General features: G+C 37.9%; 1 protein-coding gene across 11 annotated transcripts in view; it reads right to left on the reverse strand.

Annotated features, from left to right (window-relative positions):
- APC (APC regulator of WNT signaling pathway) overlaps positions 1 to 23,552 on the reverse strand; it is a 182,081-nt gene that overhangs the window by 69,227 nt on the left and 89,302 nt on the right. For all 11 annotated transcript variants that reach the window (XM_054688099.1, XM_037529865.2, XM_054688100.1 and 8 more), the window contains one exon: positions 3,746 to 3,829. In XM_054688099.1, the coding sequence (XP_054544074.1) occupies positions 3,746 to 3,829 (84 nt within the window). The remainder of the gene's footprint in view (positions 1 to 3,745; positions 3,830 to 23,552) is intronic.

Below are 23,552 nucleotides of genomic sequence, written 5' to 3' on the forward strand. Positions count from 1 at the left end.
AGTCTGCATTTTTTAGTTTTATCCACCATTTATTGGTTTCTCATTTTGAAGACTGGGTTCTCTTTACCACTATCCCAGCCTTAACACCACATGCATCCTGTTCTTCTATTGTTCTAACACTGCTTTATCGATAAAATTTTTACTACTTACATTATCTTGATTATTAAATTCTAATTATAGCTGATAAGTGTTATACTATGATTGTTTCCTTTTACAACTTCATTACGGAGTTAAAGGGTATCTTTTTGTTTTGATTTTCTGTGCATTGATGACATCCTCATTTTTTCTATTGTATAAATTTCTTTTTGTTTCAATAAACTCAAAAACATTAAGCAGTCTACTGATTTCATTTTCTTAGACTCATTTCTTTTGGAATATTCTCAACCAATATGGACTGGTTACTTTTTTCTATCATTTGTTTTAGTTTCTCTAACTTCATTCTAGGGAATCTTTGATCTCTTTATACTGTATCCCCAAAGTTTTGGATGCCAAATCTTCATTTTTCTTGCTTAACAATTCATTTTATTTACGTATGTAATAACATGAGAAAAATTCTGAAACTTTGCCTACCTGAAAATGGGTTTTTATAGTAGAAAATTCTACTCTAAAAAAATTTATGAGCAATCTCACTAGAGGTAAAATATTTTTTGAGCTTTGACTAAAGGTAAATTTATAGGCTGGTGTGGTACAATAAAAATCATATCTGGTCTTTGTTGCTTTGTTACTGGCACAGTGTTTCAAAAACACTTGAAATTTTCCGAGTTTTGTCATACAAATGACGTGACTCAGGGAGGATTTTCTAGACAGCTTCTAGTTGGGTGCTGATCACCAGAAAAACCAACCATGTGAATAGAAAATTGGAAACTCTGGGCCAGACTGACATCCTTGGAGAGATGTCAGAGGCTGGAAATTGAGTTAAATCACATAGTCATTTATTTAAACAATCTTGCCTACATACTGAAACCCCAATGAAAACAAACTCCAAAGCTAAGGTGGTGAACAAACGACATGCTGGGTGAGTGACATATCCAGATTCAAGCAGGAGAAGCACAGAAGTTCTGCCATCCTACATCCCTCACCTTCCCCAGATTTTGCTCTACATGCTTCTTCATTTGGCTGTTCCTGATCTCTAATCATTAGAGTAACACCATAATTTTAAGTATAGTAACTTCTCTTCTGAACTATTCTAATGAATTATTAAATTTGAAGAGATTATGGGAAGCCACAAATTTGTTGCAAACTGGGCAGAAATATAGGTGACTTGGGAACACCTCAATTCTGTGGCTGGCATCTTAATAGGGGGCAGTCTCATAAAGGACTAGCTCTTAATATATGCTAACACTAGTTATTTGAACTGAATTGTACTGCACTATACCAACCTGGAATTTAGAGCAAGCTGGGCAGAGTACAGGTGGCCTGGGGACAACTGAAATACCTAAAGTCAGGGTAGGTAGTCTTGTGAATGACTTTGCACTTAAATGTGGGGTCTATGTTAACTCTGGGTAGTTAGTGTCAAATTTAACTCAACTGTAGGACACCCAGTGGTGGCAGAGAATTGATGATTGGATACAGCTGGAAGTAATTTTCAGAAATTGTTACCCTACTTCTGAACTTCCAGTGTTGCTGTTTATAAATTTAGAGCATTTATATTCTTATTTCTTTAGGTGAAACTTGTTTTCTTTGCCTTCTCTAGAAGGAATTTATTTTTATCCCCAGTAATCTGAAATTTCATTATATTTCATTAAATGAGCTTAGTGTGGGATCATTTTCATCTGTGGTGTTGGATAATTAAGAGACCATTTTATTTGGAAAACTGGCATGCCTCAGTTCTGCAGAATTTAATTTCTATGACTTTCTTCCTCTAGTTTATCCATTTTCTTTCTGGATTTCTTTTTATTTGGATACTGAACCCTCCTAGAATGATTCCCTGATTTTTTTTCTTTTCTATTTTCTATCTCATTGTCTTTTGTGTTCTACTAAGAAATTTATCTCCTGATGTTTCCAGGTTTTCATTTCTGTTATTACAATTTAAATTCCTAAGAACTTTTTAAAAATTCTTGAATATTCTTCTGTATACCATTCTTTTCTTGCCTTATGGATTCACTATCTTTTCATATCTGAAAATATTGTTAGTTTCATTTTTTAAAGTTTTCCTCTTCCTGGGGCCTCCCCGGGGCGTAGCGGGTTGAGCGCAGCACTGTGGGGTTGTCCGTAGCCTCTGCAGCATGGGTTCAATTCCCGGCCAGCCAGGGAGATTCCCACATGGCGCAGCAGACCTCTCCTGTCTTGCCCGCTGCACCCCTCGGCAGTGTATTTCCATCGTCTGCCTGTTCTGCTCCCCACTCTGTCTCTGGTGAATCCTCTCATCCTCTCGCGCCTCTGTACCCCAGCTCTTGTATAAAAATAAATAAATTTTAAAAAAAGGTCAATATTTTAAAAAAATTAAAAAAAAAGTTTTCTTCTTCCTGCACAGCATCTATTTCCATTAAATATTAGAATTTTTCTTAAAATGTCTGGTGGTCTTTACCAGATACATACATGTATGTATGTATCCACACATTTTTTTTGCCACCAATAAATAAGAGTTTTTATTAGTATGTGATTGGTTATATTTATAAGAATTCTTATCACATAAGCATAAAGTTTTAAGATCTGCTCTTTTCATTTAATGTTGTAAGAATTATCCTCTCAATTACAATGCACTTAGAAGCTGGAAGAGATAAAATTGAATTCTCCCATACAATGTTAAGAGGCAGTGGGGCAATACTGACACTTTGATTACATATTTAAAAATTTATGAAAAAATTAAATGAAGCTCTATAACCGAGGGATGGAGCTTTTTAATTACAGCTATCTGGCAGGGTGGTCCACTGAGGCTGTTTTATTGGGGAACCCTCCAATGTCAGTAACTTGAAATTTCCACCCTTTCGGGGATTGTTCAATAACATTTTTAGAGAAGCTGTTGCCAGAAATTTGTGAATACTATAAAGTCTGGATGTTACTGGGGGTTTCAGCACTCTTAAGTAAATTTTCACTTAGTTATGGTCCCCTGCCCCCCAAACAAGTAGGTTATCCCTATCCAAGATCCTTTGTTTTAGCCTTTCCAGTCTCTCAGCTGTGCAGAGTTGAAGAAGAGACTTCATATGTTTTTTTAAAAGAAATTTACAATCATCTCTTGCTTTTAGCTCTTTTTTTTATCTTCACACTGGGGATATCTGGTATAACCAATTCTGAAAACTTTGAAAACATGACTGTGAAATGGGTTGCTTCATGACCTCCTACTGCTCACTTAGCAAGCAATTCTCTACATTATGCTAGAACAGGCATTTGTTTTCCTGCTTTCCAGTTTTCCAAATTTCATTGTCACCCTTCCTAGTCTTTGTGTCTTGTTTTTCATCTTATCCCTTTACTGTCATTTTAATGAGGTTTGTGGAATAAGCATAAATAAACATATATGATCACTTTTACTATGGATTATATATGGTAACAGTAAATACATGGTTAACAATAGTCAAGTTACCAGATTATAGGTAAATTAATACCTGAAGTGAGTACATTTACTTATGGCTCTAAAATTTTAACTGCCTAAAAGATGTGAAGAAACCAAAGTAATCAAGGTTTTTTATAATTGTGTCCAAATTCTCTAGCAGAAATCTTTATTTCAATAATGTCTCGTTACCTATGCATATTTTCTTTTCTTAGATTAACTACATTTATTCTTGCAAACAAAAGACAATTTACTAACCTCTGTTTCTGTCGCTTGGGACTGTAAAAGCTGTCGTATACGAAGTATATCCTTCTCTATTTGTTGAATTCTGGTTACTCTTCGCTAAATAAAAGAAATGACTAAATTAGACATATTTTTATTAACAGTATTAACAATTATATGACAGTGTTAACAATCAGTGACGGCTACCATTTAACAACTTAGGGTTATACCAAACCATCCTTACATAAGAAGTTATGTCATCTGTTCACAAACGAATGACACCCTAGAGTTCATTCAATACATTCAAGTTCAGTATTTTAAGACATCTACTTTTATATAACAGATCTCTGTACCTGTTCAGGAAAAATTTACAAATACAAGTCATATATCGAGTTGTATAATGCATGCAGTGTGAAAATTGGCATTTTAAAATGCATTCTCAGCAGTGTATTTCGTCAGTCTGCCTGTTCTGTTCCCTGCTCTCTCTGGTGAATCCTCTCATCCTCCTGTGAATTTGGCCTGTACCCCGGTTCTTGTACAAATAAATAAATAAATAAATAAATAAATAAATAAATAAATCAATCTTTAAAAAAATAATAAAAATTTATTCTCCTTGGCCTCCCTGGTGGCGCAGGTGGTTGAGCGCAGCGTTGTGAAGCTGTCTGCAGCCTCTGCAGTGCCAGTTTGATCCCTGCTGGCTGCGGAGATGACCACATTGCAAGGCAGACCTCTCCTGTCTCGCCCGCTGCTCCCCTCAGCAGTATAGTTCATCAGTCTGCCTGTTCTGTTCCCCACTCTGTCTTTGGTGAATCCGCTTACCCTCCCACACATCTGGCCTGTACCCAGTTCTTGTATAAATAAATCTTTAAAAAAATTTAAAATTTATTCTCCTTGTTTTTTCTCTCTCCCCAGCCATCTTGGTGGCTGCTCTTGTTTGAGAGCTGTATGGTATACAAGGAAGAAAAATGGTGACCACAAAGAAGATGAAATAGTAGCTAGAGTCGATCAACTCGAGGTTCCAACTTGTTATGAAAAGTGGAAATTACATAGTGGGACACAAGCGGACTCCCAATGTGGTTAGACAAAACAAAACTGGTCATCCTTGCCAACAACTGTCCAGCCTTGAGGAAATCTGAAATACACTATTACACCACTGTTGGCTAGAACTGGTGTCTATCACTATAGTGGCAGTAATGTTGAAGAGGGTACAATGTGTGGGAAAAAATAGAGTATGCACGCTGGCTATCAGTGATGTAGCATTAGAAGCATGCTAGAACATACCGATGAAAAGTAAATCACACAAAATTTCTCTTTAATGAAACTAGCCCAAATTTGTTTATAATAAAGTTATTCTGAAAAATTTCTTAACAAAGAGAAAACTACACCTGAATTTAATCTTCCATGCTAATACAGATTCTAACATAATAGATCTACATACCGCCTGGTATGCCTGTAAAGGGAAAGATGTTTTAATAAACATCAGTTTAAAGAGTAGGATTAACCTTTCCCCAAATTACTCTTATTGTCAGTGAGCAGTACTTTTCAGAGTTAGCTTTTTGTTTTATGATGAAAAAACCCAGCATTTTTATTCCTAACACAGGATCAAAATGATGGTGGAACTTTTGCTTACTCACTAACCTGAGACCATCAAGTGAAACACAAGCAGTAATTACATATCAAACAATGTGAAATTAAAACAATGTGGGAAAAGTTTTCAAAAAAGCTAAATGTTGTTTCAATTTTTATGAACACTAGGGGCAAAGGGGAAAAAACAAATCACTTATATTTAACAATATTACAAACTGAATTATTTTAAGTTGACTTTATGATAGATGAAATAAACAGGTTTTAAAAATTAGTACTGCCGGGCCTCCCCTGTGGCGCAGCAGTTGAGCGCTGGGCTGCAAAGCTGCCTGCAGCCTCCGCAGCACCGGTTCGATCCCCGCCCACATGGCGCGCAGACCTCTCCTGCTGCCCACTGCTCCTCTCAGCAGTGTACTTCTTCACTCTGCCTGTTCTACTCTCCGCTCTGGCTCTGGTGATTTCTCTTACCCTCCCGCACCTCTGACTGTACCCAGTGCTTGTATAATTAAATAAATAAATAAATAAATAAATAAATAAATAAAATCTAAAAAAAAAAAAACAAAAACAAAACAACAACCAAAAAAAACACTAGCACTGCCAGTAATTTTTTGCAATAATTCTATAGCTGACATCCTAATAGTCAAACATTAACAGTTATAAGAATAATTGTTTCAATGAGGAAAAAGTGTCAGAAGCTAAATGGAGTTGTTTCCAATCTTTTTTCAATTATGCACCTCACAAATAAAAGCATTTTTTATCCCTATAGATAATAAAAGCACTTAAACAAAATTTTAAGCAGTTATGAAACTTAGATACAAAACTTATCCTTTGATCATATCTACTTTTCTTAAATATAATATTCTCATGATTTTCTTATTGCCATAGCAAAAGTATTTATTGCTATTATTCAACATTATGATAAACAGAGAAGCTCAAAGAAGCTGTGCTCACCAACAAAAAAATCTTTCTTTTCTTTATAATTGTACATCTATGTTGATTCTCTATCATGAGTCTGAAAATAGTGAAATTTAGGTAAATAATATTACCTCTAACAAATCTTACCATGTCCAATTTACATCATGAAAATATTGCTGAAGGAGAAATGCCTGTTATTTTTGGGAGTTTTTTAAGATTCTGCAGTGAGGAGTGATGACTTCTATAACCAGATGGTAAATATTTTCTGGCTTCAAAGAAACAACCAAACTAGAGCACAACTAACAGGTATCAAAATTTTAAAAAACTATGACAAACATAACAAATGTGTATCAGTGCAGGCACAGAAAAACTAAAATAAACTAATGGAACAGAGTCCAGACATATCCAGCAAATATAATAGCTTATGGCAGAGATGGCACTGCTAATCAATAGGGAAACAATGGTGTATTTAATAAATGACAATGGGAAATTTAGTTAACAACTTATATAAATTTAGTTAACAACATGCATATATATTTAAAATTAGATACAGATATAAAAATCATATTATGTGTGTATATCTATATGATTAGATCCCTTCTTTCAAAACATACATGATAGCAAATTCCAGATGAATCAAAGACCTAGTTGTAAAAATAAAACATTATAAATATTATAAATAATAGGAGGCTTTGTGATATTTACATTATCTCAACAGATTGGTATCAGGAGGCTATTAAAAGATCTCTCAGACAGGGCCTCCCTGGTGGCGCGAGGGGTTAAGACGCAGCCTGTGAAGATGTCCACAGTCTCTGCTGCACAAGTTCGATCCCCAGCTGGCCAGGGAGCAATCCACATGGCGCAGAAGACCTCTCCTGACTTGCCTGTCTCCCCTCAGCAGTGTACTTCTGCTGATCTACCGGTTTTGTTCCCTGCTCTGTCTCGGGTGAATCCTCTTACCCCTCACACCTCTCGCCTGTACCCCTGCTCTTGTATGCATAAATAATCTTAAAAAAAAAAAACAACTCTCAAACATACACAAATAAGACATTTTAACATAATAAAAATGGTCAAAAGAAAGAAAATCTAAAAGTCTGATAAGTATGGAAAAAGATATTCAATTTCAGTAGTACTCAAGGAAATGTATAAACTAAATGACAAGATGTTTTATTGTCCACTGACTGTTTTTTTTTTTTTTTAATAGAGGCATGTTTTATTTATTTATTTGTTTGTTTGTTTGTTTTTTGTTTATACATGCACTGGGTACAGTCAGAAGCGCGGGAGGGTGAGAGAATTCACCAGAGCCAGAGCGGGGAGCAGAGCAGGCAGAAGGACCGAAGTACACTGCTGAGGGGAGCAGCGGGCGGCAGGAGAGGTCTGCGCGCCATGTGGGACCCTCCTCCGGTGGCCAGGGAGCAGCCGGGGATCGAACCGGCGCCGCAGAGGGCGCGGGCAGATTCGCAACCCAGCGCTCAACCGCTGCGCCACCGGGGAGGCCCTGTCCACTGACTGTTAAATAGAAAGTCTGACTCACAGAGTTTGAAGATATGCAGAAGAAACAGGAATTCTCATGTACTACTAGTAGAAATGTAAATCAGTACTTTGAAAGCTATTTGGTAAACTCTATTTGAAAACACTCATACCTACGGTCAGCAATTATGCTTTTAGATACATACCCAAAAGTAGAGCTTGGCAAACTAGGGCTTACTAGCCATCTGTTTTTGGGAATTGAGTTTTGTTGAGACATAGTCATGCCCATTTACTTGCACACTATCACCTATGGCTGCTTTCTTACTGAAAAGGTACAGACGAGTATTTGTAACAGAGTCTAAAATACTTTCTATCTGGCCCTTAAAGAGAAAGATTGCAGGCTCTCAAATGACACCCTTGCACATGTTCATAAGACATGAGCAAGTATGTTCATCAGAGTTCTTTTGAAAAATTACAAACAATCCAAATGTCCATCAGCCGGGAAGGAGGTAAACTGTATCATCCATATAATTAAAAAATTTTATGGCAATATTAATATGTTAAGTAACCTCTGCCACACCAATCCCTACTTCTTAGAAGTAAGCTCTATTAACAACTTGATGTATATTTTCCCTGCTTTTGCTTACATGTATATAAGAGTAGGGGACAGCATGCCAGTGTTCAATGTGTTGAACAAACAAGAGTAAATAAATAAATAAATAAATAAATAAATAAATAAATAACAAGGTGTTAACAGAGGTAAATGGAGACCAAGGAGAGAAGAATTTGTTTTGAGTTGTTATCAGTAATTTGTGTATTTTACTGGTCTTCTGTAGCTCCTTTTCAGTAAGTTGATTATATCCTTTGCCATTTAAAAAAAATTGTCTTTCTCTTATTAATTTGTAGGAATTCTTATACTTTAGGGATAGTAACTTCTTTTTCTTTATATATTACAAAGTTTCCCTTTAGTATATCTCCTGCAAGAGCAATACTTTTTTCCCCTTTGTTTTTGAGTTTCTGTAATTACTTAAGGTCTCTGTTGTCTGGTATTTTCTTCTATTAATTTTACATTTATGTCTTACATTTATATACATTTATATTTTTACATTTGTATAAAAACATTTATATTTTTGTACAAAAATATAAAACAGTGATCTAATTTAATTTTTCCAAAATAGGTAGGTTGTACTTACATATTTATTATTTACTATTTTCTCTAAAATTTATAATGTAATTTTTACCATGTAATTATTACACATATTTTTGAAAGTTTTTCTAGTCTCTATTTTGTTCCATTTGCCTATATGTATTCATGCGCTATCACACTGTTAGGGGGAAAGGATGTCCTGAGCTAATTCCATGCAGGCTTTGTGGACTCCACCCCCACTCCAGACCAAAGCCATCAAGACATTGGGAAAGACAAACCCCATCACCACCAAAGGGAAGGTGGCTGGGACCTGAGGGTGGAGTTAAGCAGCCAGGTTTGGTATAAAAACCAAACACGTGGGCCTTGGGGGGGCTCGCTCTCTCACTGTCCTCCTGGCTTCATGGCTCCTGGCTTGCGGCCAGCTCGCAGAGTGCCATTTGGGATTCCAGATTGGCGGATCGGGTAGGACGCATTTAAAACTTTGTCTCCCACTTTTCTCCCTGAGTTGTACATTTCCTCATTTGCCCTTCCCTTGTAAATAAACCTTTTATTAACCTTTCGTGTGTGCCTGCAGTAGAGTATTGATAAGTCCTTTTAAGCGTGCGGGTGAGGACCCACAGTCAGGCAACTCGTTTTGTATAGGGGCTGCCCTATTAACAGTTTGGCGCCCAAGGTGGTTTCCAAGTTACACCCGTGGTTGACCAGCCCAAAGTAACATTCCTTGTGTTGGTCACCATAAGCGCACTAGGTCTGCAGGACTCGCAGTGTAATCTTTGTCTCAAGTCCTGAAAAGTCTGTTTTTTTCCTGTGCGTACAGCTTTTGTGGGTATGTTTTTGACTCAAATATGGCCTCAACCATGAGCTTATACAGTTTCATCTCTAGCTTGAGTTCTTTCAGTTTCCTTCCAGCCTTGAATTTCAGTAGGCTTCTTCCATTAAATATTACCACCAGTTTCATTAATGTAAATAATTTGATGAAGCCTGGTGTATGGCACATGATTTTACTATTGTATACATACATGGGTGGTTTACAAGCCATCCCTTTATAGTCTGTGCTTCTGGGTGTTTTTTGGTAATATGTGTAAGTACCATTTGCTACATTCTTGTTTCTATGAGAGGTAGATGTTCTACTTCACATACTGAGAATGTGCAACAACACATTCAGGCTCTTAACTTAGCCATGCAACAACAAATTCAGGCTCTTAATCTGGCCATACAACAACAAAATCAGGCCCTTGATTTAACTATTAAGTGTATGAGGGATGAGAACCATAACACTTTTGAGTCAGCTTTTAAAAGCATACAAGATCAAGCTTTTAAAAATATGCAGGACCGGATAGAGGTCGCCCTCCATAAATTGGATATGGCGGGGGCTCGGCTGATGTCACAGAGAAAGGATGAACCTTCCCCTTCCCATCAGGACTGCCAGAGAGCAGAGTTGGAAGAGGAGGGGCATCATATTTTAAATACTTTAAATACAACAGGACAAAATCCTTCTCCATGTGACAAGGCCCTTCCCTTGTAGACTCCTGAGGCTTCACAGCCTCCACTTCTCTCTGGGGAGGAAACTAAAATGGCGTTTCCTCCCCACACTAGACACGGCACCCATTTTGGCAGGAAGGATCACCCTGAGGCAGGACAGTTTCCTCTTCGCCAGATGCCAATGGGTGGCTTGAATGAACATGGGCAATCTGCTAGGTATTTTTGGTTGCACCATCCTTTTAGTACTGCAGACCTCCTAAATTGGAGGAGCTCTGTTCCCTCATACCGGCAGGCTCCTAAGAGGATGGCAAACTTGTTTGCCTCTATCTAGCATAGTTTCCTATACATGGAAGAGTGTCCAATCCCTCTACTTGGTCATGACCCTTTAAGTAAGCTCAACGCACAAATTATTTTCTCACCAAAACATCAGAGGCTTCACCTACAGGTACCTCCAGAGCATGCTCTGCAGTTCCAGATGTTACTTACTCAAGATGTTTCACCGAAAGGTGAAATTTTACCTCCAGAAATTGTTGAAAGAGTAAGTAAATGGGTATGGGCTGATGGTACCCCAGGATGTGCAAAAAATGCAGAGCCTGTAAAGATAGAAGTGATAGAGGGGAGCAGAACCCCGAGGAGGAAGCAATACTCCTTAAAGGAGGAGGCCTTGAGGGGAGTATTGAAAAGGTTCCTTCAATCTGGACTCATTTGGCCCTGCCACTCACCATACAACATTCCGATTCTGCCAGTGAAGAAATACCATACAGGTGAGTACCATTTTGTCCAAGTTTTAAGGGCCATTAATGACATTGTTCAGGATTTACATCCCACCGTGCCTAATCCCTACACCTTATTAACTGCCATACCTGGTGACTTCAGGTGGTTTTCAGTAATAGAACTTAAGGATGCCTTTTTCTGTATCCCAATAGATGTCCAGGATCAACTGCTTTTTGCCTTTGAGTGGCAAGACCCTAAGTTCAAGAGCACTCTGCAGTATTGCTGGACTGTACTTCCATAGGGGTTTAAGAACGCAACTATTTTTGGGGAAATACTGGCTAGGGATCTCAGGAAGGTTCAATTAAACCAGGATGTCTTGTTGCAATACGTAGATGATTTATTGATTGCAAGTCCAGACTACAAATTTTGTCTGGAAAATACCATAGTGGTACTGAACCACCTTGGCAGAATGTGGCTATAAGGTGTCACCTCAAAAGGCACAGATCTGTAAACAAATGGTGATGTATTTGGGGTTTGAAATTAAGAAAGGCAGATGGAGCTTGATGACGGAAAGGAAACAGGTAATTTCAGCCCTTAAAGTCCCCAGCAACCGGTAACGGTTGCGCGTATTTTTGGGTATGGCTGGGTTTTGCAGGATTTGGATTCCTAACTTTGGATTAATAGCAAAACCCTTACATGATGCTCTCAAAGGCCTGGACTCTGAACCTTTGTCTTAGACCCCAGAATGTCAAAAGGCATTTGATGAAATAAAAGTAAAGTTGATCTCAGCACCAGCATTAGGGCTTCCAGATCTTAGAAAGCCATTCAGACTTTATGTACATGAGAGACAGGGGGTTGGCCTAGGGGTGCTAATCCAATTGTTGGGGCCAGAAATGCAGTCTGTTGCATATCTGTCCAAACAATTGGACCACACCTCTAAGGGATGACCTCCATGTTTGCGTGCTGTGGCTGCCACTTGTGACCTCCTACATGAGGCGGAGAAGTTTACATTGGGTAAGCCCATCACTGTGTGTGTGTCACATAAGGTCTTGACATTGCTGGAGCAGAAGGGTGGACTTTGGTTGACTGCTGGGCGAATGGGAAAATATCAAGCAGCTCTGTTGGACAATCCTAATGTGAAGCTGCAGGTTTCTAATTCCCTAAATCCCGCCACACTGCTTCCAAGCAATGCAGATGGATCTGAGGATGACACTTTAATCCACAACTGTTTAGAAACCAGACACAGTGTATGCCAGCCAACCAGATCTGACTGACCAGCCTCTGCCAGATCCAGAGTGGGAGCTATTTACAGATGGCAGCAGCTTCATGGACCACGGCCATCGATGTACGAGATACACAGTGGTGATGCTCCAAAACACCTTGGAGGCCCAGACTCTTCCGGCAGGTACATCAGCGCAAAAAGCTGAATTAATAGCCCTGACCCGTGCATTGGAACTCTCGAAAGGTAAAAGAGTCAATATATTGACTGACTCCAAGTACTCTTTTATGATTCTCCACATGCATGGGACCATTTGGAAGGCACGGGGACTCCTTACTGTCAGTAACAAGGACGTCAAACACCCATTAGAAATCCGGGCCCTGTTCAAGGAGAGAGTGGAGGGACATAGTCAACAGACTCCAAGAAAACAGATGCCAACCAAGAATACTCTATCCCGCAAAGCTCTCCTTCCTCTATGAAGAAAGAATAAGGACCTTCCCAGACAAACAGAACCTCTGGAATTTCATTACGACTAAACCCCCACTCCAAAAAAAAAGTTATTAAAAGAATAAATAAATAAAATCAAAGGAAAGACAAACACAATGGCAAATACAGATGCTAACATATCAATATTAACTCTAAATGTAAATGGACTAAACTCTTCAATAAAAAAACACAAGAGTTGCAGGCTGGATCAAGAAACAAAACTCAACCTTTTGCTGTCTCCAGGAAACACATTTAGCTATAAAAGATAAAAACAGACTCAAAGTTAAAGGATGGAAAACAATCCTACAAGCAAATGGACCAAAAAAGAAAGTAGGAACAGCTATACTTATATCAGATAAAACAGATTTCAAACTCAAAAGGGTAAAAAGAGACCCCAACGGTCACTACATTATGATCAAGGGGACAATACTTCAAGAAGAAATAACACTTATTAACATATATTCACCAAACGAAGGAGCACCAAAATATATCAGACAACTATTTTCATCTCTGAAAACAGACATCAGAGAAAACACATACGTAGTGGGAGACTTCAACACACCACTATCAACAATGGATAGATCAACGAGACAAAAAATAAGTAAAGACACTAAAGCTCTAAATAAGGATCTAGAGCACTTGGGTTTAACAGACATCTATAGAACACTAAACCCCAAAAAATCTGAGTACACATTTTTCTCAAGGGCACACGGATCATTCTCCAGTATAGATCACATACTGGGACCCAAGACAAATATCAACAGATTCACCAAGACTGAAATCATACCAACCATCTTTTCTGACAACGAAGGCATCAAACAAAAATAAACCATAAAAAGAAGGCAAGGAACTCTCCTACCTCATGGAGATTGAAAACCACACTACTTGAAGACCACTGGACTGATGAGGAGATCAAAGAAGAAATTAAAAAATTCTTTGACTTGAATTGCAAGGAGGACACCAATTTCCTAAATGTATGGGATGCCGCAAAAGCAGTAATAAGAGGAAAATATATAGCAATAGAGGCTCACATCAAGAAACAAGAAAGAATTCAAAGAAACAACCTAATCTCGAAGCTCAAAGAACTAGAAAAAGAACAACAAAAAAAACCCCAAAACCAGTAGGAGAAAAGAAATAATAAAAACCAAAGTAGAAATAAATGAAATTGAAACTAAAAAACAATCTAAAAGATCAATGAAACCAAGAGATGCTTCTTTGAAAAAATCAATAAAATAGACAAACCCCTAGCCAGGCTCACAAAGGAAAAAAGGGAGAAAGCACAAATAAACAGGATCATAAATGAAAGAGGAGAAATCACAATGGACACAGCAGAAATCAAAAGAATAATCAGTAACTATTACGAACAGTTATATGGAAACAAGTTCAACAATCTAGAGGAGATGGACAAATTCCTACAACTCTACAATCACCCAAAGCTAGATAAAGAAGAAATGGAACACCTAAATAGACCAATTACAAGCAGTGAAATTGAAATGGTAATGAAAAACCTCCCAAAAACAAAAGCCCAGGACCTGATGGATTTACAAATGAATTCTACCAAACGTTCAGAAACGAATTAGTGACTATCCTTCACAAACTCTCCCAAAAAATTGAGAAGGAAGGGATAATACCAAACACATTCTATGAAGCCAACATTACACTTATACCAAAACCGAACAAGGACAACACAAAAAAAGAAAACTACAGGCCAATCTCCCTAATGAACACTGATGCAAAAATCCTCAATAAAATTTTAGCTATCAGAATCTAACAATGTATCCATAAGATAATCCACCACAATCAAGCAGGATTTATTCCAGGGACACAAGGATGGTTCAACATCCGAAAATCAATCAACGTTATCCAACACATCAACAAAAAGAAATATAAAAACCATATGATAATATCAATAGATGCTGAGAAAGCTTTTGACAAAGTGCAACACCCATTCATGATAAAAGCCCTTGAAATTCTTGGGATACAAGGAACATACCTCAACATCATAAAGGCCATCTATGACAAGCCAACAGCCAGCATCATTCTCAATGGCAAAAAGCTGAAAGCATTCCCTTTAAGATCTGGGACAAGACAAGGATGTCCACTCTCACCACTGCTTTTCAATATAATACTGGAAGTCCTAGCCAGAGCAATAAGACAAGAGAAAGACATACAAGGACTCCAAATAGAAAAAGAAAAAGTCAAACTATCACTATTTGCAGAGGATATGATAATATACATAGAGAACCCCAAAAACTCCACAGAAAAACTAATTCAACTCATCAATCATTTCAGTAAAGTGGCAGGATACAAAATCAACACGCAAAAATCAGTAGCCTTCCTATACACCAAAAATAAATCTGAAGAAGAAGAAATAAAAAAAAAAAAATCCCTTTTACTATTGAAACAAAAAAAAATCAAATACTTCGGAATAAATCTAACAAAAGAGGTAAAGGACCTATACAAAGAAAAGTATAAAACACTGTTAAAAGAAATAGAAGACACAAAGAAATGGAGAGACATCCCCCACTCATGGATTGGAAGAATAAACATTATTAAAATGGCCATCCTACCAAAAGCGATATACAGATTCAATGCTATTGCAATAAAAATTTCAATGTCATTCTTCAAAGAAATAGAACAATTATTGATGAAATTCATATGGAACCACAAAAAACCCCCAATAGCCAAAGCTCTCCTGAAAAAAAAAGAAGGGAATGGAGGCATCACACTCCCAGGCTTCAAACTATACTATAAAGCCACAATTATCAAAACCGCATGATATTGGAACAAGAACAGACACACAGACCAATGGAATCCAACAGAAAATCTAGAAATAAACCCACAGATTTATGGTCAACTAATCTTTGACAAAGGAGCAAAGACTATGCATTGGAGCAAAGAAAGTTTGTTCAATAAATGGTGCTGGGAAAACTGGGTCACTACATGCAAAAGAATGTAGCTTGACTACTACCTCACACCATACACAAAAATCAACTCAAAATGGATTAAAGAACTAGACATAAGACCTGTAATCATAAAATACATAGAAGGAAATATAGGCGAAACACTACGTGATATGCACATCAAAGACATCTTTACAGACACATCACCCAAGCAGTGATAGTGAAGGCAAAGATAAACAGCTGGGACTACATCAAATTAAAGAGCTTCTGCACAGCAAAAGAGGCAATAACAAAAACAAAGAGAAACCCCACTGACTGGGAGAAAATCTTTGCACAAAACACTAATGATAAAGGACTAATCACAAAAATCTACAAAGAGCTGCTGAGACTCAACAAAAACAAAGTAAATAATCCAGTCAAAAAATGGGCACAAGAGCTAAAAAGAAACTTCTCTGAGGAGGAAATGCAAATGGCCAACAGGTATATGAAAAAATGTTCAACATCACTTGTCATCAGGGAAATGCAAATCAAAACTACCATGAGATACCATCTTACACCAGTGAGAATGGCACATATTAAAAAAACTAGCAACAACAAATGTTGGCGAGGTTGCGTAGAAAAAGGAACTCTCCTGCACTGTTGGTGGGAGTGCAAACTGGTCCTACCACTATGGAGAGCTGTGTGGAGATTTCTGGACCTACTAAACATAGAGCTTCCATATGATCCAGCAATTCCACTCCTAGATATTTACCCAAAGGACACAGAAACATCCATTCCAAAGAGCACCTGCACCCCTATGTTTATAGCAGCACTGTTTACAATAGCTAAGATTTGGAAACAACCCAAATGCCCAAAAATAGATGACTGCATCAAGAAGATGTAGTACATATACACAATGGAATATTACTGAGCATTCAAGAAAGATAAACACATGCAATTTGCAGCAACATGGATGGCACTGGAAGGGATCATGCTCAGCGAAATAAGCCAGAAAGAAAAAGAAAAATACCGGATGGTCTCACTCATAGCAGGAATCTAGAAAAATTAAATAAGGGACCAGGAAAAGGAATAACTATAAGAAAATATCAAAATCAACAAATAACTACCAACAAGAGACACTCTATGGGGTTTGGGGGGTGGGGGTGGGGAAAGGTGGGAGGGAGTGAGGAGCACAGGGGACTGTGGTGATGATGCATGGGTGCCCTGGGGAAGGAAATTCTGGGGGACTCAAGCCAAGGGGGTGAGGGGAAGAAAATATTGTCTAAAAAATGTAAAAAAATGATAAATGTTAAAATAATAGAAAAAAATTAAAAACAAAACAAAACAAAAACAAAAACAGAAATCCTGGCCCTGTTAAAGGCAGTAGCTTTACCATCAGCTGTTGCCGTGATGCATTGTCCTGGCCACCAAAAGGATGGGTCTGACATGGCAAAGGGCAACAGGGCAGCTTATCGGGTGGCTAAGGCCGCTGCCCGTTCTGCTCTCCAGGGTGCACTCATCCCTCTTGTGGAACTGACTCAGTATGCTCCTGAATACACCGAGCAGGATGAGGAGAGAGCTCGTGCCTGGGGATTTACTGAGTTTGTCCCCAGCTCCACTTGGAGAGTAAACTCCCATGGGATGATACTCCTCCCGACGGCCCTGGTATATCCAGTGCTGAAATATCTTCACAAATGATCTCACTATGGGAGAGATGCCTTATTAGAAACAGTGCGCCCATATTTGAAGGGCCCGTATTTACACAAAATAGCACAATGGATCATCCGAGGTTGTGAATTATGTGCCAGGAATAACCACAAGACTGACTTCTACCCTAAAGCCACTGGGGTTCAATATCGGGGCAAGTGTCCTTTTGAGGGCTGGCAGGTAGACTTTACACAAATGCCTAGGACAATAGGCAATTTCCAATATCTCTTGGTTTTTGTGGACACGTTCTTGGGATGGGCGGAATCATTTCCCACAAAGACGGAAAAAAACTTCCAAGGTTGCAAAACAGCTGCTGAAAGAGATAGTCCCTCGCTTTGGGTTGCCCGACTCCATCCAGAGTGATAATGGGCCGGCATTCATCTCTGACGTTACTCATGCAGTAAGCAGTGCGTTACAGATAAACTGGAAATTGCATGCTGCATGGAGACTGTGGTCTTCTGGGCAAACAGAAAAGATGAACCACACCTTGAAGAAAACCTTGGCAAAACTGTGCCAAGAAACACAACTTCGTTGGGACCAGGTACTATCCCTTGCCCTCCTCCACATTAAGAGTGGCATAATCCTTCACCATAGTAAACATAGAAACGTTAGTTTCAGTCACATAAATTTTTGCTAGTAATAAAATAATTGTTTAAAATGACTATTCTAAGAACACTTTTGTTTAAGCAACTGTGCCTTCTTCAAAATAAAAAATGTTACGACCTCTGTTGAAGGGCAAATGAACCCCTGGCTGTTCTAGAGGAAGATATGATATTGTTATCTTACTACTCTAATACATATGCTTATTTACCTTGTAATGTATAAATAAAGGGCTGCTGAGACCCTCAGCAGGATGATGTCTGCACCCTGATCAAGTGTTTGTGTCTCCTCACTCCCCCTCCCTAACCCCTCAGATTCGTCCAAGCTGTTTCATCCTTACTGGAACCCTTGACAGGACAGTTTGCCGAGGCTGGTCCCCAGCAGTCTCTTCCTCTGCAGTTGGAAATAGTGCAGTATTTATGCCACTAATTTTGTTTGTCTAATTGCATTAGTGGAGGCTTGGTACAAAAATAATAATGATAATAGCAAGCACCCCAATTATATTAATAATTGTATAATCATTAATTACAAATTGTATTAACATTTTTGTTATAATCTCTTATTCTCTATTTTCTCAAGTTAATATTGGTACAACTCCTGCAGAAAATGGTATGGAGATTTCTCAAGAAAATAAAAATGGATATTCCATATGACCCAGCATTACCACAAAGAGGTATAAATCCAAATAATATGAAAAATCTCATCAAAAAAATCTATTTATACCCATGTACACAGCGGCACTTTTTATAATTGCCAAATCATGAAATTAACCCAAGTATCCAGATGAATGGATAAACTGTGGAGCATATATTCAATGGAGTATCACACAGCTATGAAGATAAAATGCCATTTGGGACAAAATGGACATTCAGTTGATTACGTTGCATGAAATCAGGCAAAAAGTGAAAGACAGATTTAGATGTTTTCATTTATCAGCAGGATATAAATACCCCCCCCCAAAAAAATTACAAGCAAACAATAGAAGGAATAAAAATTTGAACTCAATAAAAGATAATGGTTACCAGAGGGAATAGGGGAAAGAGGGATTGAGGAAGGGAGGCAGGTGGGGTATAGGCACATGTGGTTTGGTGGAAGGAAAAAAAAAATCCAAGACTAGCAATGTTGAATAGCTTTTGATATCCTTATTGGCCATTTTGGTACCTCATTTGAAAGTATTTAAGTGAAATCTTTCCCCCTATTTTATTTTAAAGATTTTATTTATTTATACAAGAACCGGGGTACAGGTCAGAGGCGTGGGAGGGTGAGAGAATTCACCAGAGATGGAGCAGGGTGCAGAACAGGCAGATGGACCGAAGACACTGCTGAGGGGAACAGTGGGCGAGGTAGGAGAGGTTTGCCACGCCATGTGGGTTTTCCCCTGGCTGGCCAGGAATCAAACCCTCACAGCAGAGGCTGCTGACAGCTTCACAGCGCAGCGCTCAACCCGCTGCGCAACCAGGGAGGCCCTCCCCTATTTTAAACTGTCTTTTTTTTAATTGATTTGTAATCCTTTATATACTTTTTTTTAAAAGATTTATTTATTTATTTATACAAGCAATGGGTACAGTCAGCAGTGTGGGAGGGTGAGAGAATTCACCAGAGCCAGAGCGGGGAACAGAACAGGCAGAATGACGAAATACACTGCTGAGGGGAGCAGCGGGGAGGTCTGTCAGACCTGAGGGGAGAGGTCTGTTACGCCATGTGGGACCCTTGCAGGCAGCCGGGGATCGAACCGGCGCTGCAGAGGCGGCGGGCAGCTGTGCCACCAGGGAGGCCCATCCTTTATATACTTTCTATGAAAAAAAAAAAAAAAAATCAACCTCAAAAGTACCTTAGAGTTGATGAAATATATAATGACTTGCTTAAAGTCAAGGCACAACTAAAACAGGAGCTAATTTTTAATGGGGATCAGATAATAATACTAGGACTTAGATTATATTCATTATTATTCATGAACATCATCATACACACATATTTTTTCAAGTCTTGCTTGAAAGCAAAAGAAATGAAGAAAGGGTAGATGATAAAAATATAATTAACCACCAGAAACTAGGGTTTACTCTCACCCATGGCAACATTATTTATAATCTAACCACTACTTGACTACAGTGCATAATAAATCTCTACAAGTATGGGAAGTGGGGAAAACATTACTGATTTGCCACCTTTAATTCCTGCATTAGTTTCCTATGGGGAAAAAACTGTATTAGTGGACCTTTGAGACATAAAATAATAACATAAAATAATAACTATGTTAATGACAATGGCTATAACCTCTTAATCTCCATTTTCTTCAATATAAATTTTCCTTCTGATTTCTGAGACTTAATAATAAAAAAAAAACTTTTTCTTTCAATTCTTATCTATTCCTTTTCCTTGCAAATGAACTCCTACATTTTTTCTCATGGTCTCAAGTCCCCCCAAAATTCACTTCCAGGTCCAATAGGTGGACATCTCATTTTACATGTTGAGTCACAATCAGAATTAGGAGAGAAAGGAGTGCTCTATAGTCCCTGTGTTTTCCTTATCCCACCACCTTATTATTATTAAAACTTGCATAACTATTGATTTAAATGATTTACTAAATACCCAAATGATAGTGAAATTGTTTCTTGTAATGACTTATTGTGTTACAATACTACCATAAAAATTATACCTATAATTCTTAATGCCTTAGGTAAATATTTCTGTAGGACACATAGAATTAGAGTCAGAGCACATAGGCATTTAAACTTTGACAATATCTTTTACAAATGTATCAATTTATTTTTTCTTTTCTTAAAGATTTATTTATTTATACAAGAACCCGGGTAAAAAAAAACAGGGTAGACAATGCTTCTTACTCTCACACTCAACAATATTGCACGTCATCAAATTTTAAAGCTGTCAGTCTGACAGGCATAAAATCTACCCCCCCAACACTCTACTACCACCCAACCAACTGACTAACCAAAACAACCAGCATCAAAAACAGTTTTATTTTATGTTACACTGCCTGATATGTGACATTTAAGCATCTTTTCACAATTGTTTATAATCACTGGCACTTACTTTGTACTGGGATTATTCACATCTTCTGGTATATTTGGTTGTCTTGCTTGCAAATGATTTGTTATCCCCAAGCACTAGGTATATTAACTTCTTATATATGCTACAAACATTTTTTTTTTTTTTTTTTAAGATTTCTTTGGGGCCTCCCCGGTGGCACAGCAGTTGAGCGCTGGGTTGCAAAGCTGCCCGCAGCCTCTGCAGCACTGGTTTGATTCCCAGCTGCTCCCTGGCCACCGGAGGAGGGTCCCACATGGCACGCAGACCTCTCCTGCCGCCCACTGCTGCCCTCAGCAGTGTACTTCGGTCCTTCTGCCTGCTCTGCTCCCCGCTCTGGCTCTGGTGAATTCTCTCACCCTCCCACACTTCTCACTGTACCCAGTGCTTGTATAAACAAATAAATAAATCTTAAAAAAAAAGAAGATATTAAAAAAAAAAAAGATTTATTTCTTTATGCACACAAGAGCTATGGTACAGTCCAGAGATGTGCAGGGGGAGCAGAATAGGCAGATGTACTGAAATACACTGCTGAAGGGAGCAGCAGGCAAGACAGGAGATGTCTGCTGCACTATGTGGGTTAGCTCCTTGGGCAGGGATCGAACTCAGTGGCTGCAGATGGCTTCAGAGTACTGACACTTAACCCCTTGAGCCAACGGAGAAGCCCCACATTTCTATTACTTGATTTTTCACTTTGTCTATAGTATTACTTCACTCCTAACCTTCTTATGGTTATTTCCAAAATAAATGGATCATGTTTCATTTCTAAAAACAGGGAATAAAATTTCCTTAGAATACTAACTGCCAAAATGAACAAAAACTCTATTTTAGGAAAAAATGACTAAACTGGCACATGTCTGAAAAAAAAAAAAATATGGCCAAGAACTCATGTTAATCTGTCTTTTTAGAATACAGATTTAGGTATCTGGAATATATCTATTTACATTTAAATTTTCACACCCACCCTCTCATTTTGCCCAAGAATCTCTAAAAACAAATATAGAAATAGAAAAATTAACTTTTATATAATGTATTTCATATATTCTTACTCTAAAAATGCACTCATACAAATTAATTTCTTACAGTTCTGCAAATAAACAAACCTGCCTTTCTTTTTAAATTAATACCATAAAATCTCAAATGATAATTATACATTTTAAATAGACTATTTTTTTGAAATTCTTTATATTGATTTTAATTTTTTGCCAGTTATATGGCGATAAATATCTTTTCCCAATTTATAACTCATCTTTTCATTTCTTTAAGGTGTCTGATGAAGGTCTTCTTAATTTTGATACAGTAAAATTATCAATCTTATCTCTAAAAATCAGTAAGTTTTGTCTTCAGTGCCTTCTTACCCCAATACTGGAGAGAGATCCATGTGTGTTTCTAGAAGGGTCAATTTTCTAAGTTTTACTTTTGGCATTTAAGATAGTTAACTTGAATGAGATAAAGATGAGGGATAAAGATGAGGTTATGGAAAAGGAATATTTTATATAAAAATATTGCAATGTCGGGCCTCCCCTGGTGGTGCAACGGTTGAGCGCTGGGCTGCAAAGCTGCCCGCAGCCTCTGCAGCTCCAGTTCGATCCCCGGCTGCCCGTGAGGGTTCCACATGGTGCACAGACCTCTCCTGCTCCGCCCACTGCTCCCCTCAGCAGTGTATTTCATCAGTCTGCCTGTTCTGCTCTCCACTCTAGTGAATTCTCTCACCCTCCCGTGCTTCTGACTGTACCCAGTGCTTGTATAAATAAATAAATAAAAATCTTAAAAAAAAAAAATTGCAATGTTACTAATTAATAAATGGATTTATTAGTCAAGCATGTGGCTTAATTGTGAAACTAAAAGGCATGAAATATATCATGGTACTGGTGACTAAGTGTCATCTTAGACTAGTGCCATACTCTTGCATTAATAGAATACACATTATGTTTAAATGCTACCACATAAAAGATAAAGACTACACTATGGGAAATGTAAAATGTCCCATATCAGTGATTTTAAAACTACAAAAAAATCTTTTCAGAATACAAAAATGTATGTAATCCTATGTAATCCACACATAGGATTATGGGGCCTTGCTTTTAAATGCTTTTTAGAGGAAATCTTTCTAATAGTATTTTCCTTCCCATTTATCCCCAAAGTTTTTTCTTAAATCCTCATTCTTGTTTGAAACAGATACGGCAATCAGCAAAACCTCTTCAGGTTTTAAAACATTAGTCAAACACTTGTAGTAATTACAAAAGGGCTAGATTCAATAATAGTATATAAAATACTTAAAATAGTAAAGCTAGTTTATATTTCATCTTGACATTAGCTGAAAATAGAAATACAGGACTCTTTTCCAGCCATCTCATTTAATCACTCCCAATGATTTTTTTTTTCCAGTGTACAACTAAAGAGCAGTGAAATATTCTGAATGTCATTATACATACTTAGATTACAAAAAGTAATAATCTCAGAGGAGAACTTAAGCTAACTATCAGCTACCAAATGACCTGCATCTAATTCTTTCCCCCTCCTACAATCTCAAGGCACAGTAGACAGTACCAAGGAAAGGAAATGTGGTAGAAGCATAATTATATGAATACT

Source organism: Talpa occidentalis, unplaced genomic scaffold (genome assembly GCF_014898055.3).
Source record: "Talpa occidentalis isolate TD23 unplaced genomic scaffold, MPIMG_talOcc4v2.1 talOcc4.6, whole genome shotgun sequence".
Lineage (NCBI taxonomy): Eukaryota > Metazoa > Chordata > Mammalia > Eulipotyphla > Talpidae > Talpa > Talpa occidentalis.